The sequence below is a fragment of the Theropithecus gelada genome, chromosome 16 (assembly GCF_003255815.1).
Source record: "Theropithecus gelada isolate Dixy chromosome 16, Tgel_1.0, whole genome shotgun sequence".
NCBI classification, from domain to species: Eukaryota; Metazoa; Chordata; class Mammalia; order Primates; family Cercopithecidae; genus Theropithecus; species Theropithecus gelada.
In genome coordinates this window covers 65,026,480-65,045,696 of record NC_037684.1, presented here as the reverse complement: position 1 = coordinate 65,045,696, position 19,217 = coordinate 65,026,480, and the positions used below count along the sequence as shown (strand labels likewise).

Genomic DNA, 19,217 nt, shown 5'->3' with positions numbered 1-19,217 from the left:
GAAGGGGAGGGGAAGGGGAAGGGAAGGGGGGGAAGGGAAGGGGAGGGGAAGGGGGGGAAGGGAAGGGAAGGGAAAAATGGGGATAGGACAGACCTCTGTAAATCCCAGACAGCCCTGCGTCTTGCTCAGGGCCCCGAGGAGGGCAGTAAGACTCCAGAGAGGGCTGGTGGTGTGCGAGGATCAAGACCATGAAAATTCCCATGATAGGCACCAAATCAAGCAGCAGAAAGAGCTTCCAGATACGAGGAAATCCCTGGGCAGGAGCAGAGGATGTCTTACAGCTACCTGTATGGCCCAACCTGGCCCTGAACCACCTGATTTCACGGACAATCAGGGATATGCCTCATATACCGGGGGGACCGGTGATTCCAGAAACAGATGGCTTCCTCCTCAAGGGCTGGTGTTGCACAGCCCCCAGGCTGAGCTACGACCTCAGAGAAAGGGAGGGGAACCCCAGATTGACTGTGCCAGCCTCTCTGGATAAACAAGGAAACGTGCCCCTCCCAGGAGCTTGCATCGTGGAGTGGGGATTGTCTTGCTTTCTCTGCTGAGCCCACTGGGCTGGCTGGAAGCGACAGGTGTGTATGATGGCCTGCTCTGGATGGGAGGCTCCGGCGGAGCGTGGGAGGAAAGCAGGGCTGGGGTGCGGGGAAGGAAGAGGAGACGCGCCACCCCACCACGTCTCCTCTTCCTCCTGGGCGGGGATGGAGCGGGCGGCGCACGGCCAGCAGGGGGCGCCAGACGACCGGCAATCCGGCGGGGCGGGCTGGCCGCGCTCGGGACACGCCCCCGCCCGAGACCCCTAGCCCACCGCAGCCCACGCACCCCACCCCGCTCCGCGTCCCAGACAGAGAGGAGCGGAACGGGCGGCGTGGCCGGCGTGGGAGGGAGGGAGGGAGGCAGAGAGCACAGGGAGCCTGCACTCGGTGGGAGCATGCTCAAGGTCACGGCCAGAGTCCAGCCAGAGACCCCAGGGCGTCCGCCGCACACCCGCCGTCCCACGCGAAGACGTCCGACCTCCGGCCAGATGAGTTCATGCAGCCTGACGGGATCAAGGAAGGCGGCCACCACGGAGTCAACACTTTAAATAGGGTCATTTCCGTTACCGTGTTTTGGCATTTCTTCCTATTTTAAGTTTCTGCAAACAAAAACGCGCAGGGCCGGGCGCGGTGGCTCAGGCCTGTAATCCCAGCACTTTGAGAGGCCCAGGCGGGCGCATCACCTGAGGTCAGGAGTTCGAGACCAGCCTGGCTAACATGGCGAAACCCCGTCTCTACTAAAAATACAAAAATTATCCGGGCGTTGTGGCGGGCGCCTGTAGTCCCAGCTAGTCGGGAGGCTGAGGCAAGAGAATCGCTTGAACCCTGGAGGCAGAGGTTGCAGTGGGGTGAGATCCCGCCATTGCACTCTAGCCTGAGCGACAGAGCGAGACTCCGTCTCAAAAAAAAAAAAAAAAAATTGGCGCAGGCCCCAAGTCTCTTCCTCCGAGGGACCTGGACTGGGCCCTCCTCCTGTGCCTGTCTCTGCGCACCCGCCACCCGTCCCCCCTTACCCTGCCCCTCACCACCGCGTGCTGGGCCCGTCGCCGCCTGGTTTCTAACCTCCGGCCTCCTCGAGACTCCACCCCTGCTGCCGCTAAGCGCCTCCTTTCTTTCTCTGCTCTTCTTCACCGCCATCCGACCAAGGCCCGGCCCCTCCCTCACCCTCACCCACACCTGAACCCCGGGGAGGCCCCAGGAGCAGGGCGCCCGCACAAGACCGCTCCTCTACCCAATGCTCCTTCTCAGCCACACTCATCCAAAGCTGCCTCCTGGCTCTGGGCTCCATGGCAACCAGCAGCTAAGCAGGCCTAACGCCTTCCCAGAGTTCCTGAGGGCTAAGGGCAGGAGCAAGAGCATGACCCCAGCAAGGGGAGGACCAATGGGGGCAGGGGGCAGAGGGCAGCGCCTGGGCTCCATGTGTGGGCCACAGAACCAGGCAGCCTGTTGCTAGGTAACCACATCTCCCATCACTGCCCCAGCGCATCGTCCTGAGCGGCCCATCCTGTCTCCAGCCACCTTCTGTGGAGTCTCGAACACTATCATCTGTGGGACCCTGAAGGCCGAAGGGAGAAGCAAGAGCGCAGCCAGCACCCCTGAGCCACCTGTGGCTCTGCTACCCACCATTTCACTGTGAAGAGTCAGCTGCCTGGGCCGTGAGGTCACTGCCACCATGAGTCTGGGTATCATGGAAGAGGAAGACCTGGCCGAGTACTTCCGGCTGCAGTACGGGGAGCGGCTGCTGCAGATGCTCCAGTGAGTGGCTGAGGCCCGGCTTGCCCATCCCTCTGTGCCTGGGACCACTCACGCCCACCCCATGCCTCATCTTCCAACCTGTCTGTCCCCTCCTCTCCTGTAACCCAGTGCCCCAAATAACCCTGGCATCAGTCCACCCCATCACGCTGGTCTCCACCCCGTCACCCTCCCCAGCTCGCTCCTGCATGGCCCTCTGTGCTTCTCAACACAACACTCCTTCCCTCGGAAAGGGAGAGAGGCCCCCTCCTTCCCCATGGGTATCTGTCTCCACGGGTTACTCCCAGCCCCAGCCTACCCCTTCTCAGAACACACAGACCTTTTGTGTTCACATCTTGGACAGGAAACTCCCCAATGTTCAGGGACAGTCGGAGTCCCCATCTATCCGGCTACTGGAGAAGAAAAAGGAGACGAAAATCATGCATCATAATATGCTGCAGAAGAAGAAGGTGGGGACTCGGGGATGGAGTGCAGAGGGGCAGGAAAGGAGGAGAGTGGGCTGGGGCACTGGGAGAGCCTGTACACAGCCCTCCATTGTCTGGGTGGGGTGGCTAGAGCCAGGAGTCCTCTGTGGTGGTCTGGTCCCTTTGGGGAGAACAGAAAGGATCTGGGTCTTGGGGGTACCACTGTCCAGGTATGCTCTGCTCTGAGCCAGGCATGGGATAGAAAGTGGGAGGCTCCTGTGGACCCTCGAGCCTGGGCATGGAGCCTCTGGGGCAGGGGTCTTCCTCGGTACTCTTGTCAGAGGCCCTCCTGACCTCTCTGCTCCCCCACCCCTAACCCCCACCCCAAAGATGTTTCAGCGCAGAATGGAAACCCTGAACCTGCGCTGGGAGGAACTGGGCGTTAAGGAAGCCCAGCTGAAGGCTCACATCCAGAAGTTTGAGCAGTTCATCCAGGTTTGAAGGGGTGTGGGCAGCCACAGTGGCCGGGGGATCCACACTGCGCAGGTGGGCAAACTACCGCTCCTCCTCCTCGCTTCTGCAGACTCCTCGCCCTGAGTTAAAAGCATCCTTAGTGCTTCAACATTGCCTGGCACCTCCCTAGGCATCCTTTATGTCCCCTACCTGTCTCCGTTTGTAATTTTCCATTTACCTGTCAGTCTCTGCTCCCTCTAGATGGCTGGTTCCTATTTCCTTTCCAGTACCTAGGACGTACAGTTTCTCCAGTAAATGAACGCATGGATGAATGAATGAAGATGCTACAGTCAGGACTAAACACTTGGGGAATACAGTGATGAATGGGACAGTTTTAGTCCCTCCACCCACCCCACCCCTCCATCCTTGTCCTTGCACTGAAGGTCCGGGCAGGGGATGGTTGAAGGACCAGGCACCAGAGTCCATTCCAAGACACCCTCTCTCACTTCAGTCCTTAGTGGAGCAATTTAATCATCTTAAAAGTTCAGATGTATCCAGACCCACTCCAGTTTGCACTTACATGGCCCTGAAGGGCCTGGTCCAGCTCCGGGAGTGGGTAATGATTGCCGTCGGCCACACAGAAGCCTCACTGTGAAGCACCTTCCTTCCTGCTCTGTGCCTAAGCCATGTGGGACAGGAAGTCCTTGGACTGGCACATCCTCCAGAGGTCCAGTTCTTCTTAGCAGCCAGAGAAACAGTTACGGAGTGGTTGGGACAGAAGATTTGGGCATGATTTCTCCAAATGGCTCTCAGAGGGTCGGTAGCTTCAATTCCCAGAGAGTTTGCTACAAATACAGACCCCAGGGGCTTCCCTTGTTGCTTTCAGCACGTCTGAGATTGGGCCCAGGCTTCTATATTTTTTTAAAAGCTCCCCAGGCAGTTCTGATGACCAGGTGGATTTGAAAGTCACTGGTTTAGACCCCCTCAGTCCTCTCCTGGGCTTACAGGGCAGCATACAGATCCTCCATGCACCTCCCTCAGTGGCCTCCAAGTGCCACCACCACATACGCCCGTCCATGTGGAATCACAGGAGCCCCTGAAGGGGGAAAGGAGCCACACAGGGCGAGGGGTGGGCTTGCCTCTAATCTTAGGGGAGGGCTCTGCAGAAGAAAGAGGCAGGATTGGATTGATTGCGGTAACAGCCTCGTTCTGTCCTCTGGGCATCGAACTGCCTGTTCCATCTCCTCCCTCAGCGGGATGCCAGTCTGAGCTCCTAGGAGCATGCTCTCCCAGTGGCCTTACTCCCCAGGCCCTACGGTACCAGGCACATCGCATCTCTCCTCTTCCTGGAGCTCCAGCCCTGTTGCCCCAGCTTGTGAAAGGGAGAGGGGCTCCTGCCTCCCATTTCCACAGCTGGGAAAATGGAGGCACCGAGTACCAAATCGGGAGAAAATTCCCACCTCCCGGCTCTGGTCTGGGAGTGGTCCTTCTGCTCCATGGAAAATGGCCACCGCTAAGAACAGAAACCACAGAAGCTTTGTCAGGAGGGTTCCCGCTCCCACTTCTGGACTTTCTTAGTCTTCTCAGGGGTTGAGTTCTTCCAGACTCTGAGCCCAGTGCAATGTAGGTCTTCCCCAGTCCACTCTCTGAAGTCCAGAGCCCAAGTCCCACAGGAAAGAACCATTTCCCGTCTGCCCCCTGCCGACCCCAGGTCACCTCTTGACTTTGGATTAAACCTCTGTCCTCACAGCCCCCTGAGCCCCACCCCAGTCCACAGAAATCTCTTCAACCAGGTTCAAATAACCCTGGAGAGCCTTTTCCTTCACCCCTCTTCTGCCCCATGGGTGGCCCAGCAATCTCTGCCTGTTGCCAGGATGGTTTGTGCAGACAGAGGGGTCTGAGGGCACCACCAGCCCCAGGAAGGCCTGGGCCCCGGGAGGGCCGGGAGAGGCTTCCTGACCAGCACCGCCTCCCCCGGCCCCAGGAGAACGACCAGAAACGGATCCGCGCCATGAAGAAAGCCAACAAGGAACGAGAACTCAAGCGCCAGCACATGCAGGAGCTGAGCAAGGGCAAGCAGGAGATGGTGGCGCTGCGGCTGGAGCACCAGCGGCTGAGTGCCAAGCTGCAGGACTACTCCATCTTCAACAAGTACCTAGAGAAGGTGGTGGAGAACTCCGAGGTGAGTCCAAGGAGCCTGGGGGTCCAGCCCTGGCACCTTCCTCAGTCCCACCTCCTCTTCCCCGGGCCTCCTCTTCCCCGGGCCCTGGGGTGGAGTTCAGGCTCAGCTGGCTGGGGACTCTGGACCCTCTGGGCCTCACGGACTCTGCAGGATGGGTACCCTGCTCCGAGGAGATGCAGCCAGCCCTAGGGGGCAGTGGGGAGCAGCTAAAAGAAGCCTCTGGTGAGGCTGGAAGATTTTCTCAAGGGGTGGGGCCTAGAGCTGTCCTTTGTGTGTCTGTGTGAGTCACAACTGTGTATCGTCTTGCGTGAGTTATGTGTTTATGTCTACATGTGTGTCCGTGGCTGTGTCTGTCTACAGGGGGGTGTGTGTGTGTGTGCGTGTGTGTGCGCGTGTGTGTATCAACACGTGGCCTCCCTGTATCCCTGCGTCCCCTCCTTTCAGCGTCTTCTGTTTACTGGAGAGTAAATTGGGGAGAGGAAGGGAGAGGAGTTGGAACAACACCCAACCCCCTGCAGAACTGGGGTGCCTGGTTTGTGCTGGGCCCCGGGGTTGGTGCTTCACACGGGCAGCTTCATTCAGTTTGCTGGTCAGCCCCAGGGAGAACCCAAGCTGACCATCCCTTCCAGAGAAGGAAATGGAGGCTCCGAGAGGTTAAGTCACCTGCTCAGAGTCTCACAGCTCATCAGTGAGGAGAGCCTTTGCTTTCAGCCACTCTTCAGTGGGCCCCACAGTGCCATTGACAAGGGCTCTCCCTGCAGTCCCTGCGGCCGTAGCCCAGGGAACTTCTTAGTTCCGCTGCGCCTCTTGCGGCGTCTGACACTGAGATGTCCCTCCCAGAAACCCCCCTCTGCCCTCAACTCGGTGGCACCTCCCTCTCTGTCCTACCTCTGCCCCCTCCTTCTCAGGCTTCTTGGGTGGGGGCGCCTCTTCCCAGTCCTTCTTTTATTTATTTTATTTATTATTTTTTTTTTGAGACAGAGTCTTGCTCTGTTGCCCAGGCTGGAGTGCAGTGGTGCAATCTCGGCTCACTGCAAGCTCCAGCTTCCGGGTTCACGTCATTCTCCTGCCTCAGCCTCCCGAGCAGCTGGGACTACAGGCGCCCGCCACCACGTCCAGCTAATATTTTGTATTTTTAGTAGAGACGGGATTTCACCGTGTTAGCCAGGATGGTCTCGATCTCCTGACCTCGTGATCTGCCTGCCTCGGCCTCCCAAAGTGCTGAGATTACAGGTGTGAGCCACCACGCCCGGCCTCTTCCCAGGTCCTTATGTGGTGGGTGGGTCCAGGTTCTCTGTCTCAGATCCTCCCCCTTTTTTTTTTTTTTTTTGAGACAGAGTTTGGCTCTTGTTGCCCAGGATGGAGTACAGTGGCTTGATCTCGGCTCACTGCAACTTCCACTTTCCCATTTTCAAGTGATTCTCCTGCCTCAGCCTCCCGAGTAACTGGGATTACAGGCACTCGCCATCATGCCCAACTAATTTTTGTATTTTTAGTAGAGACGGGGTTTCACCATGTTGGCCAGGCTGGTCTCGAACTCCTGACCTCGTGATCTGCCTGCCTTGGCCTCCCAAAGTGCTGGGATTACAGGCGTGAGCAATCCTACACTTTTCTTCTGAGCAATGTCCAGAGCCTCCCATGGATGCCACTCATGTCACATCTCCTCCCCCATGTGACCAACAGCCAAGAGGGCCCCTCACTAGGGCAGATGGAGGCACCCGCTCCAGGGGTGTGGATCCATGTCCTCCGAGGAGAGGGGCGACAGGATGCACAACTGTTCACAGTTCCCACAATTTCCATATCACACCACTAACCTAATTTACTCATGCGTGAGTCCCACCTCTGCATTATTTCCTCTACTCAAAGGTGCTACGTACTGTAAGGTCAGGGGTTCATTTCATGGTTGGGGTTTGTTTGAGGGAGGGCGGGCAGGAAGTAAGGAGGGACTACCAGATTAAAACTGCAGATAAATTACAAGATATGGCCAGGCACTCTGGCTCACGCCTGTAATCCCAGCACTTCGGGAGGCCAAGACGGGTGGATCACCTGAGGTCAGGAGTTCAACACCAGCATGACCAACATGGTGAAACCCCGTCTCTACTAAAAATACAAAAATTAGCCGGGCGTGGTGACAGGCGCCTGTAATCCTGGCTACTCAGGAGGCTGAGGCAGGAGAATCGCTTGAACCCCGGAGGAGGAGGTTGCAGTGAGCCGAGGTCACGCCATCGCACTCCAGCCTGGGGGCCAAGAGGGAAACTCCGTCTCAAAAACAAACAAACCAAAAAAAATTGTAAGATGTGTCTTGAATTCAGAGTTGGTAAAATATGTATCTTAGAATGGAGGAAATTGGCCTGTGTCTCCCCGCTAAGCTTGAGACCCCCACGTTTAACTCATCCCGTGCACACTCATCTCATCTGCTTCCTGCCACCCCCAGGACAGCCCTGCCACTGGCCCGTCCTGTGCTGGTGAAAGGCAGGACCACCCACTCACAGCCCCGCCAGAACTCGGGCCTCCTTGGCTCCTCCCTCCTGCTCAGTGCTACAGCTATCAATCCGCAGATCTGGTCTGTTCTGCCTTGGAAGTATTTCTGGAATCCAGCCCCTGCCCCTTCCTCATCCAGGCCACCAGTGGTACCTCGTCTGGAGTTCAACTCCGCGTCATTCCTGGCCAGCCTGTTTGGCATTCTCCCCACCCCCCTCTCTTTCTCTTTTTTCTTCTTTGTTTATTTTGTTCAAAATACTTTAAGCATACCGGAGAGTATAGAGACACACATAACAGCAACCAAGTACTCATCACACAGCTTTGCTAAAGCTTCGTATTTTTCCCATCTGCCCCCAGTTCTTTTGTCTTAAATCAAACACTACCGATAATTGAAATCCAATAAATGAAATCCTTTGTGTCCTTCCAAATCTTATGCTTCTTCATCTCTCCTCAGACATCAGGAGTATCCCACTTTTAAAAATTCTCCTCATGCTTGTGTTTATTATTTTGTAACATTTTGTAACATTTAACTTTTTGTAACTTTTTATTTGAGTATTCTGCTGTCAAAAATTGTCAAATAGGCCGGGCGCGGTTGCTCAAGCCTGTAATCCCAGCACTTTGGGAGGCCGAGACGGGCGGATCACAAGGTCAGGAGATCGAGACCATCCTGGCTAACATGGTGAAACCCCGTCTCTACTAAAAATACAAAAAACTAGCCGGGCGAGGTGGCGGGCGCCTGTAGTCCCAGCTGCTCGGGAGGCTGAGGCAGGAGAATGGCGTAAACCTGGGAGGCGGAGCTTGCAGTGAGCTGAGATCCGGCCACTGCACTCCAGCCTGGGCAACAGAGTGAGACTCCGTCTCAAAAAAAAAAAAAAACAACAACAACAACAACAAAAACCAAAATTGTCAAATAGCCAGGCACAGTGGCTCATGCCTGTAATCCCAGCACTTTGGGAGGCCAAGGTGGGCAGATCACGAGGTCAGGAGTTCGAGACCAGCCTGGTCAACACAGTAAAACCCTGTCTCTACTAAAAATACAAAAATTAGCTGGGCATGGTGGCGGGTGCCTGTAATCCCAGCTACTCTGGAGGCTGAGGCAGGAGAATCACTTGAACCCGGGAGGCAGAGGTTGCAGTGAACCAAGGTGGTGCCATTGCACTCCAGCCTGAGCGACAGAGCTAGACTCCATCTAAAAAAAAAAAAAAAAAACCTCAAATCATGCTTCTTTTTATTATTTTGTCACATTTAATGTTTTGTAACTTTTTATACGGAATTTTTTAAGCATACACAAAAGTAAAGACAATAGTCTATTGAACACCTGTTGCTCATTACCTGATTCTAATAACGATTAATTCATAGTCATGTCCCCCACACTTTCCCACCTCTGCCATTTTGAAGCAAACAATATATTTTCATCCATTTGTGTCTCTCTGCAGTATGTATCTCTAAGAGATGAGAGCTCTTTTTAAAATAACTACAACACCATTGTCACACCTACTATAAAATTGATAGTAATTCCTTAACATCAAATATAGTATCATTTATTGCACAAAATGGGCCAAGTGTAGTGGCTCATGCCTATAATCTCAGTGCTTTGGGAAGCTGAGGTGAGAGGATCACTTGAGCCCAGGAGTTCAAGACCAGCCTGGGCAACAAAATGAGACCCCCCCAACTCTGCAAAAAAATTTTTAAAAATCAGTCAGGATTGGTGGTACACACATGTGGGTCCCAGCTACTTGGGAGGCTGAGGCAGGAGGATTCCATGAGCCCAGGAGGTCAGGGCTGCAGGGAGCTGTGTTTATGCCACCATCCTCCAGCCTGAGCAATAGAGTGAGACCTGTCTTTTAAGACAGATTATTGCACGGATGCTTTTTGTACAGTTGGTTTGTTCCAATGAGAGTCCATATAAGGTCCTCACACTGCCCTTAGTTGATATGCTTCTTAAGCCACACATAAAACAGGTTATATCGTATGATTCCACTGATGTGTTTAAAAACAGGTAAAATTAATCTTTATTGATAGAAGTCAGAATACTGGTTTCCTCAATGGTTGGGGGAAGACACTCACTAGCAACCTTTCCTCATTTCTTTGCTAGAATACTACCGTAAAGAAAAGGACTTCATAAAGAGACCCTTTCCTTCATCAACCATTTGATTACTACGTGGCTCTCACAGAGAAAGTTTGTTAAACGCTTTATTTAGTTTTCCGAATAATGAATTGGTTCTGTAGCACTGACCTGTAATGTTTCTAGTATCCTTATGAACTTATGGATTTTTAACATATTTGATATGTTTTAATCCTTTGCACTTATTCTTACTAATGTTCAAATCATCTCATCTTTGGGCAGTGGGAGGCTCTTCGATTTGGCACCTAAATCCTTTTGACATCAGCATTAAGTTTTAGAGGTGTGTTCCTAGTAACTCTGACGTGGTCCATTTATTTGAACTGTGGTATGCTGTTGCACTGTGTGCCAGATGAACTTTCAGAAATGCAGACGTGAATTGTCTCTTTACTTCTTAAAATCCTTCAATGGATAAAGTCCACACTCCTTCCCAAGGTTTACTGAGCTTGCTTGCTTGTTTTCTTTTTCTTTTTTCTTTCTTTCTTTTTCTTTCTCTCTCCTTTCTTTCTTTTTTCTTTCCCTTCCTTTCTCCCTCTTTCTTTTTTTTCTTTTCCTTCCTTCCTCCCTCCCTCTCTCTCTTTTCTCCTCCTCCTCCTCCTCCTCCTTCTTCTTCTTCTTCTTCTCCTCCCTCTCCCTTCTCCCTTCTCCCTTCTCCCTTCTTCCTTCCCTCATTCTTTCTTCTTCTTTCTTCTTCCTTTCTTCTTCTTCTCAATCTCTCCCTCCCCATCTTGAACTCAGGCTACCTTGAGCATCCTGAACAAACCACCCCATATTCCATTCATCTTTGCCCAGGCTGTCGCCTTCACCTGTAGCACTGCCTCACCTCCCTACACCTGCTTTTGCTGGCTATCTTCTATTCATACCTCCCGTCTCATTTCAGCCACCCTTTCTCCCAAGAAACCTTTTCTGGCTGTTCCTACCTCCTTCAGTGCTGGGCTGTGTGGCCCTTCCCCAAAGAGGCATATTTGGGGAAAGGCCAGCAGGGCAGTTCCCAGGACATGCATCCATCACTGGAGATGTCATGAGATGGAGAAGGTGCTCGGGAAGTTTCCCCTGGGTGGCTGAAAGGCACGCTTTGATAAGCCCCTAGGAAGGCAACTTGGCATCACAGAAATGGGGTTCGTGCTGCCTTCTAAAGAGCGTGGGTTTCAGGACTTCTATTCTACTGAGTGGGACCTGAGGGTTAGGGCTGGAGTGGCATGATTCTGGACCAGGCTGGGGGAGGTGAGCTGAGTCTGGCAGGCCACCTGCCCCACCAGCACCCTCTCCAGCCCCTGCTTCTCCCTCAGCAAATGCATAACTACCAGAGATGACCAACTTGAAGGTTTTCCCAGAGTCCCGTCCTGCCCCATCCCCCAGTCATAGGGAGGGCTTTTCTTGCTGTTGTAACTGACTGTTTCCTTGTCTGTCTGTCCTCCATGCCACCCCTCAAGCTGTAAGCTTCCTAAGAGCAGAGTCTGGTTTTCCTATCTCCTGCTATTTCCCTAGCATTTAGCATAGCTCCTGGCTTGTAAGTGGTTCCTGGTACAATCTTGTTGAATAGGAAATTCTTGCCTCGGGAGACGTTGCAAATTGCCTTCCATCAGCAATTATCAACCTGGCTGTGCCTAGAACCACCTGGGGATCTTTTGCAACATTCAGATGCCAGAGACCACAGAAGACTTGTTTCTTCATCCGAATCTGCGGGGGTGGAGACTGGCAGGTGTCCTTTGTAAAGCCCCTGCAGGTGATTCTCACATGCACTTAAAATTGAAAATCCCTGGCCCAGTTGTACATCCCTCTGCCCAACAAACGTACCATGGCCCATACAAACCCAGGAGAAGCAGGCGGCGGGACCCCAGCGTCCCTCACAGCCTCTGGCCATGACCCTGGCCAAGGGCCTGCCTGCCCAGGTGTCCAGGTGTCCGGGCATTCCAGGCTGGGGGTCGGCAGGACTGGGTGGCTCCCTCAGGCCCCCGGGGCTGGCTGTGCATTGACCTGAGCCCCTGACCACAGTTCGAGGAGATCCATGAGGTGATTGCGCGCTACAAGACGCTGGTGAGCATGCACCACGACCTCATGCAGTCTGCGCAGGAGGGCCAGGAGAAGATCGAGCGCGCCAAGGCCCGGCTGGCGCGCTACATGGAGGAAAAGGATGATGAGATCCTGCAGCAAAACAATGAGCTGGCAAGGCTGCAGATGCGCTTCGACCATGCCCGCAGCAATGTCATCATTTGGGTGAGGGGCCCGGGGCAGGCCAGGGGGCGCCCGGGCACTGGGTGAGTGAGGGCCCTGAGCATGCATACACACACACACACACACGCACACACGCACACACACACCACATGCTGTGCTCATGCCCCGTCCTTATCCCCTCCCCAGGAATCTCGCTGGGCACACATCCAGAACACGGCAGCCAAGAAGACGCTCCTGCTTGGCACTATTAAGATGGCCACGCTGAACCTCTTCCAGATCGTGAGCAAGCAGCTGAAGGAGGTGACCGAGGTGGCCCTGGAGGACACCCACAAGCAGCTGGACATGGTAGGAGGAGGGGACAGGTACTGGGCCCGTGGGGTCAGCTGGGCTGAGGAGGTTGCCAGTGGTTGGGTAGAAGAATGAACCCAACAGAGCAGCAGAGCAGGAACTCTCAAAATTTAACAACATCAGGATCACCTGGGAGGGTGAGAAGTATTACTGGGCTCCACCCCCAGAGTCTCTGACTCAGAGGATCTGAGATGAGAACCCAGGAATTTACATTTTCAGCAAGTTCCCAAGTGACACGGCTGGTTCGGGTTCCATACTTTGAGAACCGTTGCATTAGCAGCAAAACCCTTTTTAGCCCCAGTCTAGAGAGCAGTAGCAGGAACCCACTATTGAATCCATTAGTTGTGCAAAACAGCCTTATTAAATTCTAGTGAGATACTGTGGCTTGCTGAAGGCGTGAGCTTGAGACCCACACTTTGTTAAAAAGAGAAACTGGGGCCGGGCACGGTGACTCACACCTGTAATCCCAGCACTTTGGGAGGCCGAGGTGGGTGGATCACCTGAGGTTGGGAGTTCAAGGCCAGCCTCAAAAAAAAGAAAAAAAAAAAAGTAATTGAGAGACACTTTCCCTACTTTAAAAAACAAAAAAAAAAGTGAAACTCATGAAATATACACAGCTAGGAAAAAGGAGTCCCCTAAAACAAACTATTAGCCTACATTTTAAAGCATGTTTGAACAGAATTATTTTATAGCCCAAAGGAGGGTATTTGTAAGCAAGTGTGTTCTGGAAGAAGCAAGTCTCATCATTTAGCCTTTATATGCCTACAGTTTATTGAAAACTCCCAGAAAGCTTTTCTTTATGAGATTGTATCTATTGATAATTGCCATCCTAGAAATTAAAACAGAAAATTTCAAAATATTTGTTTAATTCATTCATTTTTAAATAATGATAAAAAGTATGTTAACAGAAATAGCATTTTTTATGAAAAAAAGTTTCGAAAGTGTTTTGTGAGAAGAGTGGCATTACTTGCAAACCCCTTTAACGTCTGGTTTAACAGAGGACAGGCAGGTGCTCACGTCCACTCCTGCGTTCATTCTGTTGTGACAGCATGTGTCATGAAAACTCGTCTCTGGAAAATGCCACTGTGTACTCGTGAGAGAATAAGAGCGACAAAAGGCAAATAACATGTTAATATTATCGTAAAAAGAGTTTTGGCCTCAAAAACCCCTGTCCCCCAGAATAGGGTCTACAGAGACTCCCAGAAATCCTCAGGCCCCCTCCCCTCAGCCTCCCAGAGGTCCTCAGGCCCTTGCCCTTAGCTGTTGTAAAGAAAGATGCAGCAGGAGTGCCCAGCACGGTGGCTCACACCTGTAATCCCAGCACTTTGGGAGGCCGAGGTGGGTGGATCACCTGAGGTCAGGAGTTCGAGACCAGCCCGGCCAACATGGTGATATCCCATCTCTACTAAAAATACAAAAATTAGCCAGGCATCGTGGCAGGAACCTGTAATCCCAGCTACTCGGGAGGCTGAGGCAGGAGAATCGCTTGAATCCAGGAGGCGAAGGTTGCAGTGAGCCGAGATGGTGCCATTGCACTCCAGCCCGGGCCACAAGAGCAAGACTCCATCTCCAGGTTCAGTGGGAGATGCCGCCCTCCAGCAGCTCACTCCCACAGGCACATCTCCTCCTGAGACCGTAGCTTCTAGTCCATCCACTCCAAATTTTGAGTTCCTGAATCCCTCTCGATTCACCTCTCCAGGAGAACTTCAGATTTGCCCAAAAGTTATTTGAAAATATCTCACTTCATTCCCATAGGAGATGAACCTACTCACGGAAATACACATGACCAAGTAGCCTAAAGATTTAAAATTGAGGACCTGGGAAAGTACAAGTTGAAATCAGAGGTCGAGGATGGAGAGAAATACAGACTGCCCTTGGTTCTTAAGGGTCTTAGACAGGGGCTCTGAGCTTGTCGGGAACCCGAATGAAAAGCCACCTGCAGCTCTTATACCAGAATAAGAAAATATAAGGTTTCCTCCGAGACAGCGCACCTTTTCCCGGCACTTAGTTCTCACTGAAATTTCTCGATGAGCCTTCATTGACACTATGAATAATGCTCTCAACAGCATCCCTGCAACCAATGCAGGCACTGGCTTTGTAAGGCAGCTGCTTATACAGAACAAGGAACGTGGTGCATAGGACAGCTTAGGAAAAGCGATTCTGCAGAAGACCAAGTCATTTGAATTCCATAGAGCGTGTCATGGAAGGTTTGGCATTATCCCTGAAGAAAAGCCAAACTATCTGAACAAGCACTTTCCAAACTGAATCCTGAGACATTGTGTCCTGGGGGAATACAAGGACTCCGTAGACTAATACATTTAGAAACTCTAAATTAAACGAAGATAAGATTAAAAACACAAACAGGACCAGGAGTCTTTGCTATAGTTCTGTGCCCTGAGATGCTCCCAGCAGACAGCGTTTCTAGAACTGACTTGGCCACAGAACTCCTTTGGGGCACGTGACCACTTATGAAAAAAACATAGCTCAGGAAATGCTGACCTGTCTTCTCTGTCATCTTGGGAAAGCCGCTTTAATTCACTGACTCTCTGTTTTCTCATTTGCAAAATGGGAATGATACTGGTAATGGTAACAGTATCAGCAGCTGACAGTTGTCGAGAGTTTTGGACAAAGTCTGTGTAGTTCCATCTTCAGAGACAGCCTTGAAAAGGAGAAGTTTTAGAACTGAAATCCTTTTTTTTTTTTTAATTTTTTTTTTTTTTAAATTTTAGATTCAGGAGTGCATGAGCAGGTTTGTTATTTGTGTGGGTTTTTTTTTTGTTTTGTTTTGTTTTGTTTTGTTTTGAGACGGAGTCTCGCTCTGTCCCCCAGGCTGGAGTGCAGTGGCACAATCTCGGCTCACTGCAAGCTCCACCTCCTGGGTTCATGCCATTCTCCTGCCTCAGTCTCCCGAGTAGCTGGGACTGCAGGCAACCGCCACCATGCCCAGCTAATTTTTTGTATTTTTAGTAGAGATGGGGTGTCACTGTGTTACTCAGGATGGTCTTGATCTCCTGACCTCGTGATCTGCCCCCTCGGCCTCCCAAAGTGCTGGGATTACAGGCGTGAGCCACCGCGCCTGGCCAAGCAGGTTTGTTATGTAGGTAAATTCACATCACAAGTGTTTGTTCTACAGGTTATTTCATCACTCAGGTATTAAGCCTCGTATCCAATAGTCATTTTTTCTGATCCTCTCCCTCCTCTCACTCTCCACCCTCAAGCAGATTCCAGTATGTGCTGTTCCCCTCTTTGTGTCCATGTGTTCTCATCATTTAGCTCCCACTAATAAGTGAGAACACGCAGTATTTGGTTTTCTGTTCCTGCCTTAGTTTGCTAAGGATAATGACCTCCAGCTCCATCCATGTTCCTGCAAAGGACATGCTCTCATTCTTTTTTATGGCTGCATAGTATTCCATGGTGTATAAGTACCACATTTTCTTTATCCAGTCTACCATTGATGGGCATTTAGGTTGATTCTCTTTGCTATTGTGAATAGTGCTTCAGTAAACATCCCCGTGTATGTGTGTTTATGATAGAACGATTTATATTCCTTTGGTTATATACCCAGTAATAGGACTGCTGGGTTGAACGGTAGTTCTATTGTAACTCTTTGAGGAATCGCCACGCTGTTTTCCATAATGGTTGCACTAATTGCACTTCCACCAACAGTGTATGAATGTTCTCTTTTCTCCACAACCTCAGCAGCATCTGTAATTTTTCTGACTTTCTAATAGTAGCTAGCCATTCTGAGTGGTGTGAGATGGTATCTCACTGTGGTTTTGGTTTGCGTTAGAACTGATATCTTAGAGGCTATCTGGGCCAATCTTTTCTCCCTCTCTCCTTATTAAAGATGAAGAAACTGAGTCTCAGAAAGATGGAGTGATTGTCCCAGAACCGTGATGGGGGCCCAGCTAGGTCATCTGACTTCTGGAGCAGTGCCCTTTTCGGTGTCATGCTGACTGCGTGCTCTTTAAAACAGAAGCCAGTGAACAGAGTTTCCATTCCTTCTCATGACTGAAGGTTATCATGATGAGCATCAGCCCTGGGTTTCGAGTGCACGACCACATTGAGGGTGGTGAAGTTGTGGAAGGCGGTCTGCCCACGCCGACAGGACCCTGCCTGCGAAATCCTTTTCACCCACTAGCCTGCTTGTGACCCTTTCTTTCTTCTCCCTCCTGCTCGACTCTCAGCCTGGACTTCATACATCACCAGGTCTGCCTCCGGGAGTTCCTAACTCCATCCGTTTGTTGCTTCTAATTGCCTACACCTGACACTCAATTTCACCTCAAAACATTGTCATATGAGAGAAAGTGGCCTCCTCAAGAAGTCAGTCATGGCCGGGCACAGTGTCTCATGCCTGTAATCCCAGCCTTTTGGGAGGCCGAGGCGGGTGGATCACTTGAGGTCAGTAGTTCGAGACCAGCCCGGCCAACATGGTGAAACCCCATCTCTACCAAAAACACAAAAATTGGTCGGGCATGGTCGCAGGTACCTGTAATCCCAGCCATTCAGGAGGCTGAGACACGAGAATCGCTTAAACCCAGGGAGCGGAGGTTGCAGTGAGCCTAGATCGCGCCACTGCACTCCAGCCTGAGTGACAGAGCAAGACTCTCATATCAAAAAAATAAATAAATAAAAATTCAAAAAGAAGTCAGTCACAGGAAAGCAATGGTGAACTCTTTAAAAGTGAATGCCTGGGATGCTCCGTCTTGGGACGGGGGAGGCCTCTGGGGGGCAGAGTTAACTCTGGGCTCCTTGCCTTTCTAGATCCAACAGTTTATCCAAGACCTGTCAGACATCTGGGCAGAGGTGAAAAAGAAGGAACAACAGCAAGTCCGGGTTTAAGGAGGCAGCCTGGTTCCAGAATGTCCTGAGACAGAGGTCATAAGAGAAGAAGTCATGAGCCTGCAGTCCAGCCAGTCCAGCTTGGGACCGACGCCCACAGTGCCTTCCTGCTGAGGAACACCTGCTTATTTTCCCCCTTGGGCCTCACTCTATCCCTGAAAACAGTGAATGTTCTAAGAAGTTTGTTCTCAAGTTCTCTCTAGCCCCTTGGTAGTTTATTCATGGGGAAGAGTGTAGCGATGGGGGGACCCACACCACAAACACTCACTCTCAAAGCTGGTCACCTGGGCTGCCTGGGAATCAGAAACCACATCTTAGGCCTGGTGTCCCCTCGGCTTTGGGCTCACACACAGTCAGTGTGCAGGTGGGCAGCAAACCAGTAAGGTCAGTACAGAGGACTCTTCTCTCATCTACAACTTCAAATTTTTATTTTATTTTATTTTATTTATTTTATTTTATGATGGAGTTTTGCTCTTGTTGCCCAGGCTGAAGGGCAAGGCATGATCTCAGCTCGCTGCAACCCCTGCCTCCTGGGTTCAAGCGATTCTCCTGCCTCAGCCTCCCCAGTAGCTAGGATTACGGGCACCCACCACCACGCCCAGCTAATTTTGTAATTTTAGTAGAGACAGGGTTTCACCATGTTGGTCAGGCTGGTCTTGAACTCCGGACCTCAGGTGATCCACCCGCCCCGGCCTCCCAAAGTGTTGGATTACAGGCGTGAGGTGTTTCTAATTTGGGTGCAAAGACCCACTTAAAACTACGAAGGCAGCTTCCCAGGTCAGAGCTGCAACAGTGCTGAGTCGAGAACTCTTCCCTGACTTCAGGAGCAAGCTCTACTCCCCTACCCCACTGTGTGCGCTAAAACATGCAAGCCAGTGTCAGCAACGCGAAGGAAGGAATAGCCCTAGTTACTGCCCTAGTGACTGGGCAGGTCACCAGTAACTAGGGAGGGATCACTCATGTGCCAAATGACAGGCTCAAGGCTCAGGAACGGGCTGGGATGATGGATTAAAACCAGCCAAACTCAACTCAGTCCAGGTCAATGTAAAGTCTCAAACTTAGGTTCAACGATTTTTAAATCAATAGCAAAAGCCAAGTCAGAGAGCCGCGGGGAAACAGGGACTTCGTTTGTATCCGCCTCTTGAAAACCCAGTGAGGCATCGTTACCCTGACTCACAGAGCAGGATGCTTGCCTGGGAACACCGGCTACAGGACGACAGGGCCAGGACTCACCCTTTTGTCTGCTCTTCCTGAGCCTGGTCTCTCCCCCTCGCCAGTCTGCCTCCCAGAAGGCAGAGGCCCTGTGCTTTTGTCCCCAAAGCAGGCTGAGGAGCAGACTCGAACAAGGCTCTGTGTCTCCTCCCTGGCCCTGTGATCCTAGAGGGCCCTCAGACTGCTCGGATTCCTGTTGCCTCAGGAAAGGCACTGCTGCAGCTGCCCTGCTGGGATCGCTGCGTGGCCACAGTAACCCCTCACCTTCACATACAACACCTTACAGTGGTGGTTCTCAGGCATGGTCCCCGGACCAGAAGCGTCAGCATCACCGGGCAACTTTACCAGTTAAATTCTCAGGCCCCACTACAGACCTGAGAACCAGAAACTCCAGGGGTGGGATCCAGCACTCTGGGTTTTAACAAGCCCTCTGGCCGGGCGCAGTGGCTCAAGCCTGTAATCCCAGCACTTTGGGAGGCCAAGATGGGTGGATCATGAGGTCAGGAGATCAAGACCATCCTGGCTAACACAGTGAAACCCCGTCTCTACTAAAAAATACAAAAAAAAAACTAGCTGGGCGAGGTGGCGGGCGTCTGTAGTCCCAGCTACTCAGGAGGCTGAGGCAGGAGAATGGCGTAAATCCGGGAGGCAGAGCTTGCAGTGAGCTGAGATCCGGCCACTGCACTCCAGCCTGGGCGACAGAGCAA

At 51.9% G+C, this 19,217-nt stretch overlaps 1 protein-coding gene across 3 annotated transcripts; it reads left to right on the top strand.

Moving 5' to 3' along the window:
* The first annotated feature begins 1,598 nt into the window (after nucleotides 1–1,598).
* On the top strand, nucleotides 1,599–17,494 carry CCDC42 (coiled-coil domain containing 42). 3 transcript variants are annotated; one of them, XM_025362624.1, is made up of 8 exons: nucleotides 1,599–1,992; nucleotides 2,101–2,294; nucleotides 2,635–2,740; nucleotides 3,086–3,190; nucleotides 5,133–5,330; nucleotides 11,929–12,150; nucleotides 12,295–12,453; nucleotides 17,221–17,494. In XM_025362624.1, exons 2-8 carry the CDS (start codon nucleotides 2,212–2,214, stop codon nucleotides 17,296–17,298), a joined length of 951 nt encoding a protein of 316 aa, XP_025218409.1. In that variant the 5' UTR covers nucleotides 1,599–1,992; nucleotides 2,101–2,211; the 3' UTR covers nucleotides 17,299–17,494. The 3 variants fall into 3 exon arrangements, with proteins under 3 accessions (XP_025218409.1, XP_025218408.1, XP_025218410.1); XM_025362623.1 differs by having other exon boundaries at nucleotides 1,985–2,294; XM_025362625.1 differs by lacking the exon at nucleotides 11,929–12,150 and having other exon boundaries at nucleotides 1,985–2,294.
* The last annotated feature ends 1,723 nt before the right edge of the window (nucleotides 17,495–19,217 follow it).

Coding starts and splice junctions, on each gene's coding strand:
- CCDC42 (XM_025362624.1), top strand. CDS start 2,212: ATGAGTCTGGGTATCATGGAAGAGGAAGACCTGGCCGAGTACTTCCGG. Junction 12,151..12,294: donor GCAGCAATGTCATCATTTGG/GTGAGGGGCCCG, acceptor TCCCCTCCCCAG/GAATCTCGCTGGGCACACAT. Junction 12,454..17,220: donor CCCACAAGCAGCTGGACATG/GTAGGAGGAGGG, acceptor TTGCCTTTCTAG/ATCCAACAGTTTATCCAAGA.